General features: G+C 31.0%; 2 protein-coding genes across 4 annotated transcripts; one reads left to right on the plus strand and one right to left on the minus strand.

The window, feature by feature from the left end:
* Nucleotides 1-2,841: 2,841 nt before the first annotated feature.
* On the minus strand, nt 2,842-10,948 carry LOC107891773 (MLO-like protein 12). Of its 2 annotated transcripts, none has more exons than XM_041100401.1 (14): nt 10,631-10,948; nt 10,496-10,553; nt 10,250-10,401; nt 10,031-10,147; nt 9,721-9,781; nt 8,514-8,602; nt 8,342-8,416; nt 8,036-8,124; nt 7,154-7,203; nt 7,005-7,045; nt 4,686-4,859; nt 4,553-4,588; nt 3,989-4,117; nt 2,842-3,249 (listed from the first exon to the last, which is right to left on the minus strand). In XM_041100401.1, the coding sequence occupies exons 1-14, from the start codon at nt 10,745-10,747 to the stop codon at nt 2,947-2,949; spliced, it is 1,491 nt and encodes a 496-aa protein (XP_040956335.1). In that variant the 5' UTR covers nt 10,748-10,948; the 3' UTR covers nt 2,842-2,946. The 2 variants fall into 2 exon arrangements, with proteins under 2 accessions (XP_040956335.1, XP_040956334.1); XM_041100400.1 differs by having other exon boundaries at nt 9,721-9,784.
* A 7,092-nt stretch (nt 10,949-18,040) lies between these two features.
* LOC107891772 (syntaxin-61) lies at nt 18,041-20,854 on the plus strand. 2 transcript variants are annotated; one of them, XM_016816667.1, is made up of 8 exons: nt 18,041-18,191; nt 18,273-18,356; nt 18,456-18,569; nt 18,720-18,833; nt 19,799-19,980; nt 20,088-20,178; nt 20,309-20,374; nt 20,489-20,854. In XM_016816667.1, the coding sequence occupies exons 2-8, from the start codon at nt 18,303-18,305 to the stop codon at nt 20,597-20,599; spliced, it is 732 nt and encodes a 243-aa protein (XP_016672156.1). In that variant the 5' UTR covers nt 18,041-18,191; nt 18,273-18,302; the 3' UTR covers nt 20,600-20,854. The 2 variants fall into 2 exon arrangements, with proteins under 2 accessions (XP_016672156.1, XP_040956336.1); XM_041100402.1 differs by lacking the exon at nt 18,456-18,569.
* The last annotated feature ends 3,637 nt before the right edge of the window (nt 20,855-24,491 follow it).

Consider the following 24,491-nt stretch of genomic DNA (forward strand, 5'->3'; position numbering starts at 1 on the left):
AGACAAAAGCAATTTCAAGTAATCAGACAAGGCGAATTAACAGGTTGCAGAAACCCTGTTTACATTTACATCTATAGTATATTTATACATTCGCAACAAACATGTTCCTAGGTGGCACCGAATGTATCACTTGGAAGTATCAATCAAGTCCTTTTACCAGCTTAGTTATTAGCTTGGGAGTTGAATTTTAAGTCGGATATAACATGGAGCATATTTATATTTAATGGGTTAATTTTTATTTAGCATGTTTAAAAATAATAACTTATTATAAAATAAAGAGAATTATAGTATGAACAAGAGAGAAGAATAGAAAAATGAAAGGATGATTCAACTTTTATTTTGATATAAAAAAGCTTATACATGTCCCCTATAAATTTTTAGGGGTTACAAGACTTACAAGGAAATGAATTCTTGGGGGTTATGAGAGTTATATGGACATCCATTTTACAACACTCCCCCTTGGATGTCCATCAATAAAAATGTGCCTCGTTAAAACTTTATTAGGAATAACTCTGTGGGATAAAAACCAAATGAAGGAAAAATAGTGCACAATCTCCTATTACAAGCTGCACCGTTAACTCATTTGCATTACCAAGAATTGTCTGGATTGCATAACTTGAAATTAATTATTTAAACAAGCAATCTTGCAAACGACAGGTCGTGAGTTGATAACACATATGTGATTATTCTGTAGATGCATCTATCAAAATCATTCGCATTATGGATGAATGAACTCATATTAATTTCAGAAATGCAAGACACTAAATCTCAACTTTAGCTAATTAATTTCTAATAATCAATTTTAATTGAGAACAAGTAACAAATGAGAATTCTTTAAATTAAAGAATCTTCTAGTTCTTTAATGAATGTTCATATGAATTCTCAATTAATTTTCGCAGCATATATGATCGAGGATGGTTTAATTAGTCACACCAAGTAGTAAATGTATTTGTATCGGTAAACTTCGAGTTTACTTTGACATGCATTTCAATTGTACTAGTAATGTCAATATAAATTGTGTACTTTTATTTATATTCCTTTTACTTTGTATCTACATATAATTACTATTGTGACATTTACTTCTGAAAATGTCTAAATTAATGTGAAATCCATAATGTCATCAACTCAACAAAAGAAATATAATTTGCAAACAATTATATGCAATATTCCTTTTAGGGAAATATGTCAAAATCTTCAAAAGTTCAAATTGACTTTAATGATAAAAAGTGATTATAAAATTTATTATATTTATTGTAGACATTCATTTTAAGGAATGTGCTAAAAATAATTTGGATAATAATATAAACATATATCATATTCCTTACCAATAAGATTATATATATATCATCCGCTTCAAGGAATGATTAATTAGTATAAATCATTGATCATTCTATTCTAAGAAGGAACATTTAGCAACATTTCAAATCATCCATCTTCTTATCTATTTGTCAATAATGACAATAAGTTCTATTCTCATAATTATTAAATATTACTACATTCACTTCGGGGAATGAAGCAAAATTAGTGGAAAAAAGAACTCGATATTTTATTTAGCCATAAAAATGCATGAGATCAATTCAGAATACTTTTATAATCCTTTCACAAGAGTTTTGTATCATCAATGACAAATTTTGTCCCTTTAGGTAGTAATATAATAGCTCTTCTAGAGCTTTCAATAAGTTTTGAACTACCCGATATTCCATTAACATGGGCATCACTTATTGTCAAATAAGAAAAATATACTTTTTTAATCTTTGAGTATCGTGTGACCATATTCATTTCTTGTTCCTTTCTTTCAAGAATTGTTCTTTTTATGGAACCGATTAGTTTGTCATACTTCTAGTATGCCCAAGACTTATTTTTAACACATTGTCCTTTTAGGACACATAATTATTTGGAGCATTATAGTTGGTATATGTATCGGTTAGTATATGCAATCTCTTAATGTCCTCAATATTAGTTCTTTTCGGGATGGTCTAACCAACCATGCCAACAATAGTGAACTTCTTGTCACCATATTATATGTCAATCATATCAGTATAATGTATTCCTTCAGGAAATATCCATTATACAAGTACATAAGCATCTCATTTCATTTCTATATGTGGTTTTAATGTAAAATTCATAAATATTTCCTTTAATACATATCTTTTCGATCTAAAATAATAATAATAATCATATTTATGTTCTATAATATTTTGCATCACAAGGAGGTGCAACAACATTAACTTTTCAAGAACTTTTACAATCTAATGCAATGTTAATTAGTTCACTAGGAGATCACTTTATCATATAACACTAATGAATGTGTAATTTATAAAATGCAAAATTGCAATTCTTTTCATAATTGATGATAACCCCAATGCTTTGTGTTGTAACATATAGCACGGAAATGAATTATTACGGTTATTTCTTTTTCTTTAATATGTTAGATTCAAATTATTTATGCGATAAATACACCGTATTGCAAAATGGACATCTGATGTAATTAACCCTACAATTGCAAATGGGTGACACCAATTAGTGGTCTCTATGCCTTTGGCCAAACCAATGCATAGTATCAACAATTTGTCTAAGTTCAACTTAATTCAAAATACAAACTTTAAATTTTGTTCAAATTCGCTTATATTTTATGATTTATTAATTTAATCCCGTATGGTATATTTTATCAAAAATGCTATGTTCCAATATGTAGTAAAAAAATAATATGAAATATATGTTATTATCATATTTTTCTTTTTGATTGGAGGTGAGAAACAATAATATACATAATAAATAGGTGTAGTTACACATATATATATCACTACAAAAAATGTACATATACTAACAACAACAAAATCGTCGATAAAACTTGAAATTCCATTAATATAGACTTTTCCTGACGATTTCCAATCAAGTCTTTTTCAATATATCTTTCTCACATCAAAACCACCAAAGGAACCTCCCTTATGAGTCTTTTGTTTCTCTATTTGCGCTATTTGCCTTTCCTTCGTCTTTTACCTCAACGGCTAGGTACTCTGAGCTCGATGGTTGGTCAAATTTTACGCAATGAGATGTGTTGAGGTTGAAAGAAGGTGAAGCTCCAAATGAAGGTGAGGTATTGATTGATGTTGTATTATTATCGAGTGAAGGCCTTGCTGAGGTGTAATTATTTTTTAGTGCAATGTTTCTTCTAGCATTGGCTCGCCATCTCTTGAGACCTTCAACCACTTTTTCTGGGAAGATAACTTTCTTCATTGATGTTCCCATCTGTTAAAATTTAGTTGAATCACGAATTAATTAATGGTATGAACAAAATGTGCATGGACCAAATGCTTTGTGTACATACAAGGTCTGTAGTCTTAGAATAGGGATTATTGATGCTAGGACTCGAATCTAGACTTGTAATTGCATGAACCAACTAAAATAAACTTGGGTCATGTAAAATGATATGCATGGTAAAGTGATTTTTAATGTTGAAATTCGAATCTCAAATTGATTGGATGTTACCTCCTAATAGTTGTATGAACGGACTAAATTAAACTCAATTCATGTAATGAAATATGTTTGGTAAGGGAATACCGATGTTGGAATTAAAATTCCAAACTTGTCGGGTGTCACCTCTTATAGATAACAGTAAGAACCGCCTAAACTAAATTCTGATTTTTGTATTGAAAATTTTTATGCTGAAATTTGAATCTCGAATTAATAGGATGTTACCTCCTATAGATAATTGTATGGATCAACTAAACTAAACCTGGCTCATGTAATTTTAGAAATTAAAGGTGCTGAGATTCGAATCTTATATTTATTGGATGTTATTTGTATGAACCAACTAAACTAAACCCCTATTTATGTAAATGTATATAGTAAGGGATTACTGATGTTGAGATTCAAATCTCAAACCTATTGAATATTACTTCTCATGGGTAGTTGTATCAATTAATTAAACTAAGCCCGGATTCATGTATTGTAATATGTAACATTAAAAACATGCAATGTGGTTTACCTGAGTGACCAAAGCATACAAAGGCAGAGTAACATATCCACAAAGGACTTGAACCAAAACTCCCATGGCTAGTCTTATCACAATGTCTTCGGTCTTTCGATGGAAGCATGATCTAAATCCAAATTTGTACTGCAATTTTTAAGCAAAATTAGAAAAGAAAACAAGAAAGAGTAATTAACTGCATGAATTAGCTGAAAAAACTTAAAATATGCCATAGGTCCCTATGCTCTTCACAAATTTGAAATTTAATCCATATACTTTTCAGATTTCAAAATTCAGGTCCAATTATTGACACTGTTAATTCTTTTTGTTAAATTTGATGGTGTGGCATTTTGAAATAAAAAAAATTCAGTAGCAATGTAACTAAGAAAATACCATTGTAATTAACCCGAATTTAACAAAATAATTTTATCAGTGTTAACAATTGGACCCACCCAAATTTTGAAATCTGAAAAGTAAATGGACTAAATTCTTAAAAATAGAAGTAGAAAGACTAAGTTTTAAATTTACGAAGAGTACAAAGACTTATGATATATTTTAACCAAAAAAAAAAAGCCTAATTACCCAAGTCCATGTGAAGAATGCCAGTTGAAATGAGTTCTGCAATTAAATTTTGGCATATAAGAAATCAATAGTTGAATTTTAGTAAAATATATTAAGTTTTGGAAACAATGAAATGGAGGGAATTAAAGATTACCTGAAATAATATGAAGTGCATAATGTGGAGGAGCAATTTGGGCCAACCAAACCAGAAGAAATGATCACTTGGTCTAACTAGAAATGTTCCTCTCACTACTTGAGATTTCTCTTGACTTTCCAAACACATCCTAGTGATGATGCCTTGAAGTTGAGTCCCCACCAGCAGCAACATCTGTTCAAAAAATGTGTTTCACAGTGTCTTAATCTATGAATAGATTATCCCTGCTCTTCATTTTTCTGAAGTGATAAGCCATAAAAGTAACATATTTTTAATCTCATTCTTGATGTGTTTTTGGATGATTTATTAAGTAAATTAGTAAATTTGATGCTCCTAATCCTTTAAATTCATGTTTCTATACTTAGGTGAGCATAGAGGAGTGAAAGGAGCGAAAAACAAGCCAAAATCGGACAAAAAGAGCTGTTTTCAGGATCCACATGGCCTGCACACACGCCCGTGTGAGCCACACGGGCTGGCCGCACGCCCATGTGTCAATCCGTATCGATTTCGCAACCTGCTTCCCAGATATACAGAAAAACCCAATTGTTAGGCTTTCTGAGCATTCTAAAGTCTATAAATACCAATTAGAAGAAGATCTAAGCAGACACTTAGAGAAGATCGAAGAAAAGACTCGAAGAACGCCATCAGAATCAACTCGGAAGCGAATCTTCCTTAAGATCGAAGATCTCCATTTAATCTCTTTTGAAGTTTTATTGAGTTTTTTTATATCTTGTGGTTATCCTAATTTTGAGATGTTTCAATTAAGTATTATGAACTAAATTCCCTAGATACCAAGGGAGGATGAAAGCTATGATAAATCTTATGATTTAATTTCTGTTTTTACGCGATAAATATTTGATTGTTCTCAATTATGTATGCTTATTTTGAGTTTTAATATTTTTGTGATATTAATTCATGTTTAATGTGTTTATTTCAGTGGAGCAAAAGTCTCTATTTAAGAGTAGATCTAACATAATTGAGTGGAGTTGCATGCAATCCTAAAAATAAGATGATATAAATCCACCAGATTAGAGTCAAATCTAATAAGGGAATTCATAGATCGAGTTAATGCGACGATAGGGGTTTTAATTAGAAAGCAATTAATCAACCTAAAGTTGGTTGTTCTTACTCTCGAAAGAGATATTAACATAATTTAGGGATTTCTATGAATCAAGACACAAGTGAATAAATCGTTTAATTCAGATTCAAAATAATAAGTGAAGTCTAGGTGGATTTTTTCCTGAGTATTGTCTTTATCATTGGTTATCTTTGATTATTTTCCTATTTCATTCTCTATTGCGTTCTTAGTTAAATTAGATTAGTAAGTTTAGATTAAAAACAATCAGTTCGATTTATCGGCTAAATAATAGAAAAATAGTAATTACTAGTACTTTTAGTCCTCGTGGATATAATACTCCCTCCTCACCATAGCTATAATGTTGTTTGACAAGTGCGTTTGTCTTTATCTTAATTATAGTTAGTTTAGTGATCATTATGAAGTATCCGTATTTAATATGTATTTAGAAATGAGTATGAGGCATATGCTCTTCTAAATATACGAAAGAAATTAGAACTGTAATGAACATAACGATCAAACTTGTCAGTTTTGATTCGAACCAGATCCAATTAATCCAAAATAGAACCTAACCCAATTTGCACCTAAATCTACTCAACTTGAAGTTGAAAGCAACTTGAACTCGAAATAACCCAAACTCATATGACCTAAACCCAAAAGGAGTTGAGCCTAAAACAACTAAACTCAAAATTACTCAAACGTAGAACTAATCTGAACCGAAATTATTCAAGTTTGAAACTAATCTGCCCTATTGATAGGTCACATATCCATATATGATACTCACAAGAGTTCAAATATCATAATTTTTAATCTATGGATAGATTATCCGTACTTTTTAATTTTTTTTCTAAAGTATTGTTAATGTTTGGTATATATATAATTGGATATTAGTTCAAGATTACATGTTCTCTTAAATATATGAAAAAGATTTAGAAAAAAATTAATATATCCATATCAAACGCATATTCATATACGACACTAACTCCGAATTTAGATATCATAGCTTTTAATATTTGGATAGATTATTTGTTCTCTTCATTTTTTTTATAGTATTCAAGTTCGATATATATTAGGATCAGACTAGGATACAAGTATGAGATCATATGCTGCTCCAAACATATAAAACAACTTTTAAAGAAAATGTCCATATTGAATATTTGAGATGATATATAGCTTTTTGACATTCTATAATAGCCCTTTAGTATAGGAATATTCTTAGGGCAAACTGAATATCTTTTACTTACCAATAGTGGAATGAAAGGAAGCCAGAGATAATTATAAAAACCTGCAGATAACATCAATAAATGAAAACTTTTAGCTTTAATACCAAATTTAATTATAAAGTTGCATATATTTTTAGTTAATATTAAGTTACAGTCTTTGAGTTAATTACCATGTGCATTCAAGAATATGAATAACATTGACAAAATCCAAACCCAGAGGCTGAAAATATAACAAAAGCAAAAGAAATAAGCAGTTAAATATTATTGGGTTTAAAAATGAAATTAAGTAATTTTAATTTTAATTTGTTTAATAATGTGTAGTCATTAATGGTATATAAAATTATACACCATCAATGCATTTAATTTAAATTTAATATAATATCAAATTTCATTCTATTTATTGAAGGGTTAAATATAAAATTGATGCTTGAATTTGTCCACTTCTCTTAAATTGGTACTTGTGATTTTTTTGTTCCAAATTGGTACTCGAACTTGTAGTAGCAAAGATGAGGAGGAAGTAAAAAAGAAGAAAGATGAAGAAATGTAGAAGCAGACCCAGAAAAAGAAAAATAAGAAAAGAAAAGAAGGGAAGAGGAGGGAAAATAAAAAGAAAAAGAAGGAGGTATAAGAGGACGTCACGTGGCAGTGTGCGATTGGCCAGCATTGCCACGTTAACAAAAAATTAACGTCCTTAGTCTCAGGTATCAATATAGTGGACAAAAAAAATTCGGGTACCAATCTGGAACAAAAAAAACCATAAACATCAAATTGGGAGAAGTGGACAAATCCAGGTACCAATTTTATTAGGAGAATGAGGTATAAGAGGATGTCATGTGGCGGCGTGCGATTGGCCAACATTGCCACGTCAGCAAAAAATTAATGTTGTTAGTCTTAGGTATCAATATAGTGGATAGAAAAAAAGTTTGGATACTAATCTGGGACAAAAAAAAAATTTTAAGTATCAATTTGAGAGAAGTGAACAAATTCGGGTACTAATTTTATATTTAATCCTTAATTAAATGTGGACAAACCTCAAGATTTTATAAACTAACCTTATTCCCACAACCACTCCAAAGTCTTTTTCCAAAGTTCTTTTTATGTACTTTTGAAAGTCAAAGTTGCTTCCTTCTGAAAAATGGGCCTGGAATATACAAGTTTAAAAAGTCAAACAACAAGCTACAAATCTATATCACTTGGATTTCGATGTGAGTATGACATGAGTATGTTGGATTTTTTTAAAATTTTTTATATATTTGGAAGATATTTGGAAGATTATATCTTTATATCTACATAAGAATATATCGCAAATAAGTATATAAAGAAAATGAAGAATCAAAATAGGAAACAAAGTAATTTACCGTAATGAATCCATGTCTAAGAGTGAAGTAGTCCACTTTGGAGACAGATGCATAGAACTGTCGAAGAAAACATGCCTGAAAAAAAACATGTCAAACACATCATATTTAGATAATTGGTTTCATGGTAGACAATATGATATATAGGATATCATAATTGAAAAGTTAAACTCACCGGCCAACGAAGAAACCTGTGTTCACTCCAGAATCTAAGATGTCGCCTTGCAAATGATGTTTGATGAATAAGGAGGAACCTCCTAGGATCTACTTAATGGAGGGAAGTAAGATGGTTAGCAAAAATCGTAGCATAAGTATAAGGAAAGACATTTTCGAGCTCTAAGTCTAAGGGTGTAATAGAGTTGAGTCTAGCTCAAGCCAGAGGTGTAGTTAGGGGGGCTAGAGAGGCCCGCCTCTCCTAAAATATAAAAATTTTCATTTAGGTCCTTTAAAATTTTTAAAATTTTAAATTAGTAAAGGTATAATTACACTTTGGCTCTCTTAAAATGATAAAACTTTGATTTAATCCTTTAAAAATTATAAAGATATAAACTATTAAAATGGTAAAATTATATTTTTAGTATCGTAAAAATTACAATTTAATTTCTCCCCTAACTCAAGCTTCACATAAAATTTGAGGTTCAAAACTTGGTTTGAGCTTAATGCCGTCCACTTAATAAAACACGAGCTTATTCCTATGCTCGACTACCAGCTCAGTTACTTATGCGAACTCGATTTTAACTTGAAAGCTTGCTTAGGCTCTCAAGCTACTTGAATTCCACTTCCTTGATAGCTTCAACTGCTTGAGCCAATGACTTAGCTAAATTTAAGTACTTTCAAAACGATTAAAATATGCTATAGGTTGCTGTAATATTCATGAATTTAGAATTTTGTCCTTATATTTTTATTTCTACGAATTTACTCTTTTTATTTTTTCAGATTTTAAAATTCAGGTTCAATTTTAACACTGTTAATCTTTTATGTCAAATTTGTTGGTGTAATATTTTGAAATAAAAAAATTCACTTGGTAGCAATGTAACTAAGAAAATAACGTTACAATGAATCTGAATTTAACAAAAAAAAATTAAGAGTGTTAACAATTGGTCCTGAATTTTAAAATTTAAAAAGTAAAGAGACCAAATCCCTAAAATTAAAGATATAAAGATTAAATTCCAAATTTACAAAAAAATACAAAAACTTGCGACATATTTTAACCTTTCAAAACAAACCCAAATGACTTTAAGTATAGTTATCTTGTTTCAACCACCTAACGTGAACCATCTAAGCTTTTTTATATTTAGAGGTGACTAGATGAATAAATCCATAATTATATGTTAAGGGAAAGGGCCTACCAAGACATATCCCAGAGTCCACAAAAAGCTTACCATTTGAGAATTGATATTCTAATGTTCTTGTTTCAGCCTCCCAAGATTCCCATTTCCTCATCTGCTAAATAAATAAAACCAAAAATGTGAAACACAAGCCACATTTTCACACTTGGCTCTGTCTTGAAATCCACATTCCATGGAATCTTAGTGATCTTTTTCATGTAAAAGTTTGACTTGTTTTCACAAAAAAGTCAAAACTGAAGAGCCGAACCCCACAAATTGCTGGCCCAATATGATACTTAAAAAGGTATCAAAAGATCACCAAAAAAGAAGGAGGAGGAATTATTGCATTAAAAAAATGAATCACCTTTGCCATGCCAAGACCAAATGTGAGGATGCATGATAAAGAATGGAAGAAAGCCAGCACAAATATCAAGTACTGAAGCTCTTTCATACCTTGCCTAGACAACAATGAAACCATTCCCTGCTCCAAAAATGACACCCAAAAACATCATTCACAAGCTATCAAATATTATCCGAAAACATATATCACTGAGGCATTTGATCGAACACATAGTTGAAGTACCTGTTCTTCACATTTTGCTTCTTCAGGACTATCATTTGAAGGATCACTACAAGGGAGAAAAGTTTCACCTATACTCTTTGGGATACATATATTTCCAATTGGCTTTTCACCCACAGTTAACAACAATGATATGAACCCCAATTGCAGTAACTCTACATTCAAACAAATAAAAATTCAAAGTTTCATAATTTGCTACACTTTAAAAAAAGAAGAAGAAAAATGCAAAGAAAATTAATATATTCTCACCGGATTTGATCTTGTCAAGAGCTTGAATAAGATATTTCCTTCTGCTCTTATTGAAATACTATCAAATCAAAAAAAAAAATCAGTATATATATATTTATAACGCATGCATGAACATGGCTAAAGCTTTATACAGACCTTGGCTAAAAGATGAAGCAAATGTTCAATGCAAATGGAGATGGAAATCAAGACGAAAACAACAACGGCGACAGCCCATGTTGGTGTACTTTCGAGTGTTATTACAGAGCTTGCCATCAACCCTGTTCACTGAAAACACTTGGAATTTTGTTGTGGGCGTGTTTTTTGGAACTGTTGGAAGTGATGAAATTCTGCTCACAGATCAAAAATTATGAATAAAACAAGCTTGTGGTGGTTAGTTAAAGTCAACACAGTGTTGGTCCCAGCTCCCAGGGATCAGGGACCTTCTATGGACCGTGTTTCGGTTTAAGGACTCGATTGTCAAAGTTTATGTTATTTTCGGATTCAAGTGTAACCGACGATAGGAATATATTTAAATGGTTAGATTTTGATATTAGTCCCTTTTACTTTAATTTGATCCTTTTAGTCCCTCTAATTTTTAAATTGTAAAATTTCAGTTTTCATCAAACGATAACTATTAAACTCATATTACCTCACTAAAAATCTAGTTAACAGCTTAATGATTGCCACTTACGTCAAGATTGGAATTTCAAAATTCGAAAAGTATAGGGACTTTAAATTATCTAATTAGAGAATATAAACTAAATCTATAATTATACACATTAGTACATGACTAGTAATTGAATTTAACCAAATGGATTTAACTATTCTTGTTTGGGTCAGGACTAAACTTTCATAATTCAAAAAGTACATGAAAAATATATGGATTAAAATTGATCAAATTAAAATACAAAGATTAAATCCATAACTTTTACAAAGTATAGGGACTAATAACAGAATTTAACCTAGTTAAAATTTTAAAGCTTTTTTTTCCCTTAAATTATGAGTATTTAATACGGGTAGGAAAATAAACGAAAATAATAACTTTGCCTAGCAATGCAAATGTTTAAAATTCATCAATGATCTATGTGATATTGTAAATGATAAACAAAAATGGCTGCCAATTTGATAGCAAGTGGACATGTTTAGTGATGAGTTATATATAAGCCTAAAGATTGTTTGAAATATGAGAAGTAGGGTGAAGTTAGAAAATTTGTTTGGAGTGGTCGAAATTAAGTTGTATATTTTTATAAGAGTTAAAATGTAATTTTAATATTTTGATAGTTTATATCTTTATAATTTTTTAAAAGATTAAATTAAAATTTTATTATTTTTGGGGTCACACTACAACTTTACCATATACTAATTTAAAATTTTATAAATTATTAAAGGCCAAAAATTTAAATTTTTATTTTAGGAAGGGATGGACCCTTACCAATTCCCCTGGCACCACCCTTGTTGGGATGGTTTGAAAAGAATATTGTCTAAAAAATAAAAATAGGTTAACATATAGACGTGATTAAAATATGAATCGGCCCTACCCATTTTTAAATTTATGTTATGTATTTTTAGGTTTAATATGCAGTTTACCCTTTGAGTTTGTCCAAAATACTTAGTTGGTATCTGAAACTTTTTTGTGCCTGATTGGTACATAAAATTGTATTTTGTCACACACATTGCTCCAATTTGTTAACAATGTTAATTATTTAAGGGTTTACATGTAGTTTGCCCCCTGAACTTGTCCAAAAGTATTTAGTCAGTACTTGAATTTATCCAAAAAGTACTTAGTTGGTGCTTGAACTTGTCTAAAAAATTATACTTTTTAAAATTAATTTAATATTTTTTTAAAATATTTTTAATTTTTTAATTTATATCTGTTAAGTATCATATTTAGAAGCTACTATATGTTATTATAGAATTGATCATCAGTACCATGTCAATACAAACTAACTATGTTAGTGCAGAGGTACCAACTTGAGTAACGGAATACAAGTTTAAGTACTAGTTAAGCAAAAAAGAAGTTTAAGTAGCAACTAAGTACTTTTGGACAAATTCAGAAACTAATTATGTATTAATCTTACTTTTTATATAAGAAATAAAATTGAGGACAAAAATCGGAATATTTGGTTTGGGATTGTGGAATTGGTACCAATTTGGGGGTTTTCATTATAAGTTTGAGAGTTTCAAATGGTCAAGGATAAATATTTGAAAAATCTAAATCCGAATTTGTTTAAAGTTTTGGTGTCGGCCTCCTCATGTGGAAAGGAAGGGCGGTGGCGACTACCGGTGGGTGGGCATTCCGCGTAACAGAACCCTCACCATAATCGCAGCCCATTTTTTGCTTTCACATTTTGTTTTGTCACCCTCGTAAAAGTCGGATCGTATCTGAAAATTGATTGGTTGAACGCTTTAATATATACTAGAAATTTAATACGCATGAAAATTATAAATTTAGAATATCATATAATAAATAATGAAATGTATGATTTGAAAATAATTAATTACAATAATAAATGAAATATGTACGATATTAAAATAAAAAATATATTAAATTTTGAGTAAAATGAAATTTAAACACATAAATACATCAGATTCACAATATTAAATGCACGACAATTGTTTATCATGGTGTTGTCATCAATTGTGAGTTAATGTCGAGTTGACTTGTAACGTCAACTCAATCAACAACATTATCAATACTAAAAACTCTATCACACACGTATCGGGTGGAAATCATGTATTTAGAACACAGATTTGTATTTAAAAATAACATACAATAAATAATGAAATATATTATTTGAAACTAATAAGTAATAACACATGAAATATGTACGATGTTAAATTGTAAGTATAATGAAATTTAAACACATGAATACATCAAATTAAGATTGCTAAACGAATACAATTATTTATCATAGTGTTGTTATCAATCCTAAGTTGGCGTCAAGTTGATTTGTGACGTCATATCAATTAACAACATTATTAATATATACAATTGATGGAGGTATCAAAGTGTGATGATAAAATTAAAATATATAAAAATATCACAATAAAACTTTGGTTAGGTAGTAAATTTGAAGTTTTGCTAACTTAATTGGCATGGATTCAAATCCTATCACTTGCATATTTTTTTAATAAAATGACTAAATTACCATCAAATAATATAATTTATTTTAAATGCGAAGAAAACATTAAAGTAATTTTCCTAAGTTGAGAACCGGATGACACTAACTCAATAAAAGACTATGCAATTGATGGAGGTAATAAAGTCTATAATACAATTAATATGTAAATATTATATTAAAATAAAGTTTTGGTTTAGTGATAATATTAATGTTTTATTGATTTAAATAACACATACTTAAATCTCACCATATACAATTGTCAAAAGAAATCTCGCCATATACAATTTTTTTATTAGCTTTAAAAAAAATAAAAAAAACCCTCAAATAATTTCACTTAATTTAATTATGGAATAATGTTTTCGTAATTTCCTAACAGACTTAGTGCTCGGTTGACTTATGACATCAACTTAGTTAATGACTTAAGTAATAGTATAGAATAGATAACAAATTTTACATATAATAATTAAATATTGTTTTAGTTAAAATGGTAAATTTGATATGTTAAAAGATTATAATGTTTTAGTTTAGAATTCTTTCATGTACAAATATTTTTTTTAGATTTAATATGAAAAGACAAAAGTGTCCTCAAAATAATATTTATTACTTTCTAAATATAATGTGGGTTTTTGGTAACTTTACGACTGAATTGGAATCCAATTGATAGATGACACTAATCCAATCAAAATCATAAAAATAATATGGATATATGTACATCAAATTTTTTTTTAAATTGATAACATGTAGAATGGTAAAAAGCTTGTATATAGGGCAAATCATATCATTTATACTAGCATTTAAAGTTTTTTCCAACAAAATTATCAAAAGCCCAATGCTTTTATAAAACAACAAATACAAATTTGAAAGTTGTTATACTCCCATCTATATGAGGACACATGGTAGGTCAAGAGGATACCCAAACAATAAGACTATTGTCAGTAAGTCGAAAGATCATCCACAAGCCTCCCTTCCAGGACGACCATCTGGGCAAGTGCATGTCATTCGTCATCTAGATCCTTAAGCCTTCATCGAGAACATGAAGTTGTTGGTTACCAAATACTACATGGGTTCAACTGCTCTATACTATCAAGTCAAAATAAATGACAGGATCTATCCCATCACAGAAATCCTTGTCCCATCGAAGATATCTACCCCACGCGGTCCATAATAATGTTTAATGGAAAAGTCAACACGTTAACATTATCTTACACGGGGCCTTCGCCTATAAATACCCCTAAGAATATTAAAGAAGGGTGACCCAACAGCTCCCAACCTTCATACTCTCCTCACCTCCACTCTTTATAACATCCGACTTCTTGCCTCAATTGGGTGAATCAACCTTCAGAACTACTACCGCTCTTTCCTCTATACCTTCTCATTGTATCACTGCATCAACATTGGTGCAGTAAACGTGGACAACATAACTTCGCAATCTCAAAACGGCGTCTCTGTTGACCAAACCAACCAGACCAATGATCTAGCCAACCAAATCAATTCTTCTACTCCACCCAATACTCTTATCCCATCTATTTCAGAAGTTTCCACCGGTTAGAACACTATTAATATTCCTCTTTATTCTTCCAGTCTTGCAAGAACTCCCTTGCACCAACAGGCACTATTTGCCAGACTGCTCTAATTCCACTAGTTAACAAGGAACATCAACAACCACCTGGCTCATCCACCCCTAGGCCTTTTGACCAGATAACCAACTCTTTGCAAGAGGTTGTACCCTGCCTCACAGCAACGCCACCTTCACCAACTGTGACTCTCATTTCACTGGATCAAGGTCCTCATCAACAGGCCTTAAGTCCTCAACCCCATGACTCTAAGACTTAAGAGAAGTTGTGATGTTTGGAAGAATAGTTTCACAGCAAGAATGTCATTTTAAAGAATAACAATAACAACAATGTATCTTTAACCAAAGGAACGCCCAGAATAAGAAGCTTATTGATGAGTTAAGAGCTGCGCGAGAAATTCCAAGACGGGCAAACCCAAAACATTAGTAAAAGGAAGCTCAGCCTTCACTCCGAGAGAATCATGGGAATAATAATCCAAAAGATCTCCATAGGAATAATGACGACCTTTCGGTAATATTCCAGCATTTCTAGGGTAACAATAATATCTTCGTGGAAGAACAACTTAGGGCCTTCAAGGTAGAGTTGATACAATAAGTAAAAGGGATAAAAGTAAATGGATCTATCTGGAACTACTCCAATGAGCCCTTGGCACTCGAGGTTCTGAATAACCACATCTCAACATCCTTAAAGTTTCTAAATTTTTTATAGAATAGGTCGAGAGATCTGGAAGATCACTTGGCTTCGTATAACAATCACATGAATATACAAGGAGCATCTTATGGATTTAAGTGTAGGGCATTCTCCATGACCCTTTTACAGACAACTCGACAATGGTACTTATCGTTGCCCTAGGGTCTATTCATTCTTTCAAGCAATTGGTCAAACAATTCATGAGTCGTTTCCTGGCCAACAAGACACTCTAGCAATCCCCAACTTATTTGATAACCATCCTTGAAGAAGCAAATGAATCCCTTCATGATTATGTGCAATGTTTTGGTGTTGCTACCATGGTCACCAAGGGGGTTATAAATGAATGGGCCATTCAAGCTTTCATTGCTAGAACCACCTACCAGTTTCTGAGGTACATCATTATCGAGAATACACCGAGCAATCTCTACCATTTCTTTGAAATGGTACACAAGTTTTCAGAAGAGGATGAGGTTGAAAAATTTTGCATCGATGTCTCTACCTCGGCTCCCTATTAGACCAAACTCCCGTGATGATCGCCCCCTAGGAATTTTTAAGGCTATCACCAATCAATAACCAATCCAAGGATAGGAAGACATGGGTATGAACATTATACGGGCGTGTGCTTGACTGTGTGCCAAGTCGTATGGGCCACATAGGCATATGGGCCCATTTCAAAGGTTAAGTTGGGCCGAGTGTGAGATTCATAAAGTTCTGTAATCGGTTATATGAATATGTCTGATATCCATTAAAACTAATATGTTATACATGACGTTAGATGCAAACATTCTGTGAGCATAATAGATTTGTTAAACTCGTAAATTGTTGTATGAGTATTTGAGTGTGTAAGTCTCTATTTTGTAACTTTGACTCGGATATTGTGCATAATTCTAATCTATGAAACTGTATACTTTATTAGCATACCTCTGATATGATAAGCTTATAAAAAAACATGTATAGTCTGAATAAATCTATGTATATGATATGATGTTGCATGTGCATTGGGGTGGGATGTGAATATGATATGGAGGAAGTTTAGGCAGACCTTGATATGTCTTTCTAGCAGTTCACCCGCGATATCTGATCCCGGTAGTTAAACTGCAATATATGTGCATCTCACAACTTGATTGTATGAATTTTCAATGGTTATTAACCGCTAAGTTGGTGTGTAGGGTTGGATGAGTATTAATTACCTTAATTGGTGTGTTGGGTGGGACAGAGATGGTGTGTAATGGATAGGGGTAGGATTTGTTCTGTTTGACTTTTTGTACCGCCAAACATGCCATGCCATTTGTATCTGCTCTGTTATGATGTAATTGTGCATTAATTTTTCTGCTCTGTTATGTTTGTGGGCCAAGTCGCACAATGAGCTTTTAGCTCACCCAATTATTTTATCATTTCAGATAATCCGCAGGCTTAGGATTGGGCAATGTTCGGAAGCTCGAATTGATCACACTCTCATAAGACAATTTAATTTATTTTCGATTAAACTTTATGGACTTTATTTGGGATTGTTTATCAGTTTTTGGATGTTATTAACATTTTGGGTTTTGGTTGGCTTAAATGGTTTTAATAAACTGAAACTATACATTAGATGATTTTTCGTAAACTAAATTTGAATGATTGTTTTAAATTAACAAGTTAACGACTTTTCCACTGCAAATGTTGATAGAGAAATCGGGTTTTAAATTAAGAAATAAGCAAAGTTTATAACATGACTCTTTTAGTAAACTTGAAAAATGTGTTCAACGTTTTGGAAAACACACATTAATCAACTGTTAAGTTTTTCTTAATAAAAAATTAGACAAGTTTTTGCAAAGGATTTTATATGACAACAAGATACGTTTAGAAAGCAAATGATCGAAATTTTGGGAAGTGATGTAACATTCAAGATTCGGTCATAACGTCTAGGTTGGAGTTGGGGTGTTACAAGTAGTAGAATTTAATAACAAAGAGTTAATCACTATCGTTTAGGTTAGGACTGAAATTTTAAAATTCAAAATATATAGGGACTAAAATCGACCAATTCAAAAAGTGCAATGACTAAAATTAATCAAATTAAAGTATTGGACTAAATCCATAACTTATGCATAGTAAAAGGGATTATAGCAGAATTTGACCAACTAAAAATGAGCCGAACCAAATCCGGGCCGGTACAGCATCTTCTTGTTCAAATAACTGGTATTTTTTTTTTTAATTTGGTTGAATTGAATTCACCATTTGTTTTATGGTTTGTTTCCCATTTATCACTTTTCTTTCTTCTTTGATTTCACCTTTCCAAACAGTGAAAACACCGATCTCCCTTACTGGGTTTCTCTCAGATTGGCAGCAAAGGTAATATACCATTCAATAATTCGTGCATTTTTCACATGAATTATCAATGAAGATTTGTTCTTTGAATGGTTTTTTGCCCAGGATATAAAGTTAAATCCCATTCCTTATAAAATGTCTAAAGCTCAAGATCCATTTTACATCGTCAAAGAAGAGATTCAAGATTCTGTAAGTTGGGTCCTTTTCCTTTGTTTTTTTTTTCTCTAATTTTTTGGAATTTTTTATTAGATGAAATTTTGGGTTCTTTATTTTATTTTTTAAATTTAGATTGATAAATTGCAATCAAGTTTTCATCAATGGGAAAGGGTTCCTGGGGGAACTGGTGAGCAAGTTCATCTCACGAAAGAGTTGCTTGCAAATTGTGAGAGCATCGCATGGCAGGTATTTAATTTGATTGGATCCTTGAAATGGGGATAAAAAAAGTGATGTTGGATGATTTTTTTTACATTATATTTATGGGTTTAATTGAAATCTTTTGAAATGTTGATTCCATATGCAATTGCTGAAAAATGCTTCTTTCTTGATAGGAAGGTGGATGAATTGGATAAAGCGATTTCGGTGGCAGCTAGGGATCCTTCTTGGTACGGCATCAATGAAGTCGAGCTCGAAAATCGAAGGAGATGGACCAGCAATGCTCGTCTTCAGGTATTGTTATATTAAAGAGTAAATATATATATTAGTAATGGAGTCCTTCCACTGTGGTGGAAGGGTAGCATCCTTGTTGTCTGGCCAGAAAAAAGGTGCTCGTTGTATCACTTTGAAGCCAGCGGAAAAATGGATGCATGCTACTAGCGAGCAACGGTTTTCTAATAGGGAGGCTTTATGCTTATTGGATAATTGTGGCATTGCCGATGTTGTCCATTTAGGTTGTTACATTTTATTAAAGAGAGAACATATATTCAGTAATGGAGTCCTTCTGTGGTGGGGGAAGCGCAAGGGCAGTCTACTCGTTGTCAGGTTGCAATAAGAAATGGAAACTAGTCATTGGAGGGAACACAAGGCTAGAGGAGAGTGGCTCTGCATAAGAGCCTTACTCTATAGGGTCATTAGAGTGCTGCAGCTAGCACTTTGAAGCCCGCTGAAAAACCGATGTGCTCTACTAGCGCAATGGTTTGAACCTTTGCTGATAGGGCAGCTTAATGCTTATTCAATAATTGTGGTATTGCCGGGATTTTCTATTTCGGTTCTTACATTTTATTAAAGAAAGAACATATATTCAGTAATGGAGTCCTTCCATGGTGGGGGAAGGGCAAGGTCAGCATCCTTGTTGGGTTGAAACAAGAAACGGAAACTAGTCGTTGGAGGGAAAACGAGGCTTGTGGAATGTGGTTCCGCATAAGAGCCTTACTCTACAGGGACGTTAGTGTGCTACAACTAGCACTTTGAAGCCAGCTGAAAAACTGATGCTTGCTATTGGTGCGCAATGGTTTTCAAGCTTTGCTAATAGGGCAGCTTTATGCTTATTTGATAATTGTGCCATTGCCAGCATTTTCCAGTTAGGCTGTTATTAAAAATGATGGTACAACACATGGTGAATGTTATTCTTTATATATATGTTTGTGTGTATTTTCAGTAATGGATGCCCTTTAAGAATTATTTTGTTTGATAAGGTGGCTGATGTGAAGAGAACCGTTGGAGCCGGAAAAGAGAATGATAATAGTGCAAGTGCGATCCGTCGAGAATTAATGAGACTACCAAATTCTCAACAACCGGATATATCTGACCACTATAGTGCAAAAAGTAACGATGACTTTGTAGCATCGGAATCGGATAGACAAATGCTTCTTCTAAAGTAGGGTTCTCTCGATTTCCTCTATCCATTTTCTATTATTAGTCCTCGACATGCTTTGTTCTCCGATTTTGCTAGTTTCTCTTATTGTCATCAACTCATGCTTGTAGGCAGCAGGATGAGGAGTTGGATGAGCTGAGCACAAGTGTCAAGAGAATCGGAGGTGTTGGGCTTACTATACATGAAGAACTTCTCGCACAGGTGAATACTTACCGGTTAAACATATTCGTGAACGAATTGCAACTTTAGTTGATATACAACGTTCAATTTCGCGTAGGATTGATGTTGTCCATTCGACATGCTAATTTGAATACCTTTGGTGCCACTTCAGGAGAAGATTTTAGATGAGTTAGGTACCGAAATGGACAGCACAAAAAATCGACTGGATTTTGTTCAGGTAATAGTCCTTATCTGCAATTGAAAATTTAAATGCTCGGACATCTGCGCTTATTACATGGCCCTTTAATCACGTTCCATGTCTATTCCCTCGTTTTTTTTTTTCCGAATGCAGAAAAAAATGGCTATGGTCATGAAGAAGGCTGGTGCAAAGGGCCAGATTATGATAATAATTTTTTTGCTAGTTTTGTTCATCATTCTATTCATTCTGGTCTTCTTCACTTAAATGACTGGAGAAAAAAGGAACCTGAGTCTTACAATGTTCGTACACGAACATGAACGAGATATGATATTCTCAGAAATATCCCTTTCTGTTAGCATCGTCTCTAGTGTTGAATAAACGATGATTCGGAAATGCTGAACGTAGAAAATATTTGTGTTCTTCTGGGTTTTCATGACAGTGTTTGAGCTTGAATTAGTACTGTTATGTACAAGACAGGTTTACGTTATTACATTTATTAAAATTATTCTTTACTGTTTACTTATCCTTTGCAATGCGGTCCTTCGTATGTAATTTCTTAATTTAAAAATGAAAATGGTTAATTGCATCGGACATCCTCAAATTATGAGTTAAATTCTAAATTTGGTACTAAACTTAGAGACGTTTCAGTTGAATTCTCAAATTAAACTATTGGTCAGTTTAGCTGTCAACTTTAATTGGGTTTAGGGTTGACACAATATCTATGTTAGATCCGCGTTAAGCGGACAGAAATTTTTTATTGGAATGATATTCCAGTTTGAGGATTCAATTGTAATGTTTTAAAGTTTAGAGATTCATTTAAAATTTGATCAACAATTTGAGGACCTTTAATTCAATTAACTCAAAATCAAGATATATTTTGATTTAAAGTTTGATAAATTCCACTATTAGTCTAGTATGTGTATTAGTATGTGTATGAGTAAGTTATGGATTTAATTTTTTATATTTTATTTTGATCTATTTTAGTTTTTATATTTTTTGAATTGGTTAATTTTAATCCATATACTTTTTGGATTTTATAATTTCAGTCTTGATCCAAACAATAATAATTAAATTTGTTTGGTTAAATACTGTCTTTAGTCATGTAGATTTAGTCTATATTCTTTGATCATTTTGGGTCCTTATACTTTTCAATTTTTGAAATTTTAATCTTGATGCACACAATAGCCGCCATTAATTGGCTTTTTGTGAGAAATGTGTGGAAATAACAAACAGACATGGCATTACACATGTGATAAAATGTTTCACGTATAAGATTTTGAAAATACCAAAATTTAATGAACTTAACAACTACATTTTGATAGGATAGATTTTTAAAATGCCAAAAGTACAAGGGCTAAATCTACAACTTACACATCATACAAGGACTAGTAACATAATTTAACCTTGTACTTTTCATTATATCCAAACAAATCCTTAAACTTTGATTGGTACCTACCTAAAGGCTATTTCTTTTATCAAATTTTTGTTATTAATCTCTGCACAATACGTAAGTTCAGGATTTGCAACACTTAAATCTATTAAGTTAAATTATATTATTTTCAAAATCTTATGTTTAGTATGTGTAATATCATGACAACTTGTTATCTTTACACAATACTTACAAAAAATCACGCTATTTCAGCTAATGGATTTAACTGCTACCGTTTGAATCAAATTTGAAATTTCAAAATTTAAAAAGTATAGGAATTAAAGATGATCAAATTGGAGAATATTAACTAAATCCACAATTTCGCATAGTACGATACTAATAGCATAATTTGACCTACTGAGTTTAACTACTACCATCTAGGTCAAGGTTAAAATTTTAAAATTTGAAAAATATAATGACTAATTTAGGTATAACAAAAAAATAGGGTTTATTTAATAAATTATTTTAAAGACTACCCTTATTTAAATCTTTTCAAATATGGGACTTAGATTTTTAAGTGAGGATAGAATTTTAAATCTCATACTCTACCAAAAAAAAAGGGGGGAAATTTCTACGATAGTAGTTAATTTTCATAAAAATATCTTATCCACTTTTCATTTTCATATGCCTCTATAATTGTTTTTTTTTAATTTACAATCAATTGTCAAAATAAATCAATAATGATACAACTCGATTTAATTCAAAATATTAAAAGAAATTTAAATTTCGAGTTAATTGAATTGAGTTATTCAATTTTTGAAATCATCGTGAACAAATAATTCAGTTTTTGAAGTTTGAGATAAGTTGAATTTTACAACTTGAATAAATTAAAAATCTGATTAACAAATTAATGTAAGCGCCCTTTGGGTCTGTCAATTTTCAAAAATCAACAAGTTGATCCCTTAGAAAAATACCAAAAAAAAACCTTCAAATATTAAAAAAATTATCAAGAAATTCAGAAAATTTATAAAAAAATATAAATATTTAAAAAACATATTTTAAAGTATATAATATTTAACAAATTCTATAAAAATGTTAAATTATAAAAAGTTAATTTTTTTTTCTAAAATGATAAATACAAAACCTTAAACAAATAAATTACCAAATCAAATTTATCATAGTCAAATCTCTTAATTTTCTCTCATTTTGCTCATAAAGAAGTTTTCAAATATATATGGTTTTAAATATACGTGCTCTAACTTAAAATTTAGTCAAATTGTCAAAAATATTTTAATTTGATACGTTTAACTCTCTCTCTTTTTTAAAAATTTAACTCAACATATTCATTCGATTTTCATTTCATTCAATTTGAATGGAAAAAATTCAAAATTAATTAAAATGATAAAATAAAACTCGTCAACTTAATTAGCTTTACTCCTGCCAACTAGCATAATTGTTTTAATAAGTGAGACAAAAGATTAATAACATATCATTGTCATGTAACTAATAATGTAGAATAGAGACCATAAGTTAGAAAGCAACACAAGGTATTGACCAAAAATAAATAAATAAAAAGAGAACAACATTCAGTCCACTTGAGTTTTAACTTTAGTCCAAGGATACCTTTCTTCTCATTGATTACATGCATGTGATCCCCTTTGTCTTGATAACATCCTAAGATTTTGGGCATTGATGTTGGATTTTCATCCAGGGTTGAATCGGTTGGATTGGGAATCAGTTAAGGTATTTGGATCGGTTGAAATAGTTTTTTAAAATATTTTTTATTCTTATAAATTTTTAATGATGTATTTAATCGAACCGTCCAATCAATTCAACAATCGATGACCTATAAGTTCGACCATGATTTATTTATAAATTTATTTTGAGTAGTTAATTTTATACAGACTCGTGCTAAAAACATTAAGTAAAATAAAAGCAAAGAGGTTTTAAAATGAAAACTAAAAGTGTGAAAAGAAAAACCGCAAATAATTTTTTTAAAAAAATCAATATGATGATAATCTAGTCAAAGGAGAAATCTAAATTTTGATTCATTGGTTTAATAATTCGAGAAGACAAATTTCAATATGAAGATAATTCATTGGTTGGATTTAAAATTGTAGTTTTCTCATTTTTATCAAAAAGGAGCCAAAGTTTTACCCGCTCTTGATCACCCCTTAAAAGTATTATTATTCGAATCCAAATTAATTAGCATTATTTTTTAAAGTAAGCCAAAAAATAATGGAAATATGAAAAACTAGTGTGAATGTCAATGTTATTTGAATCGGACCGACTGGTTGGATTGAAAATTGGTCGAGGTATTTGTCCAGAGAGTGGCTTTGAACCAATCAGATTGGGAATTTGTACGAACTGGTTGAAACAACTAAAACACCGATTGAACCCATGATTGAATTGATTGAACCAGAATTTTTTTTAATAATTTTCTAATTGAACCAGTTGAACCGACGAATTGATGATCATTGGTTCGACCACCTATTTAAAAAGCATTGACGAATATTAGGTTTGAATAAGAATTAAAGATATCCAAATGCATTATCCTCGGATTGTAGGTTTAGATGATACATATCCAAAATTTAATATTTGCATCCACTTCTAACATGTTACATATCGTAATTATGATATTCGAATCCGCAATGTTGAAATCCATGGTTAAAATAACTACAATATACATCGACATTCCTATAAATAACATCAATAAACTTTTTAATGTATAAATAACATCAATATTAAAATAAAAACAATATGAAAACCTCTAAGTTGTGACCTATT

Source organism: Gossypium hirsutum, chromosome D09 (assembly GCF_007990345.1).
Source record: "Gossypium hirsutum isolate 1008001.06 chromosome D09, Gossypium_hirsutum_v2.1, whole genome shotgun sequence".
Lineage (NCBI taxonomy): Eukaryota > Viridiplantae > Streptophyta > Magnoliopsida > Malvales > Malvaceae > Gossypium > Gossypium hirsutum.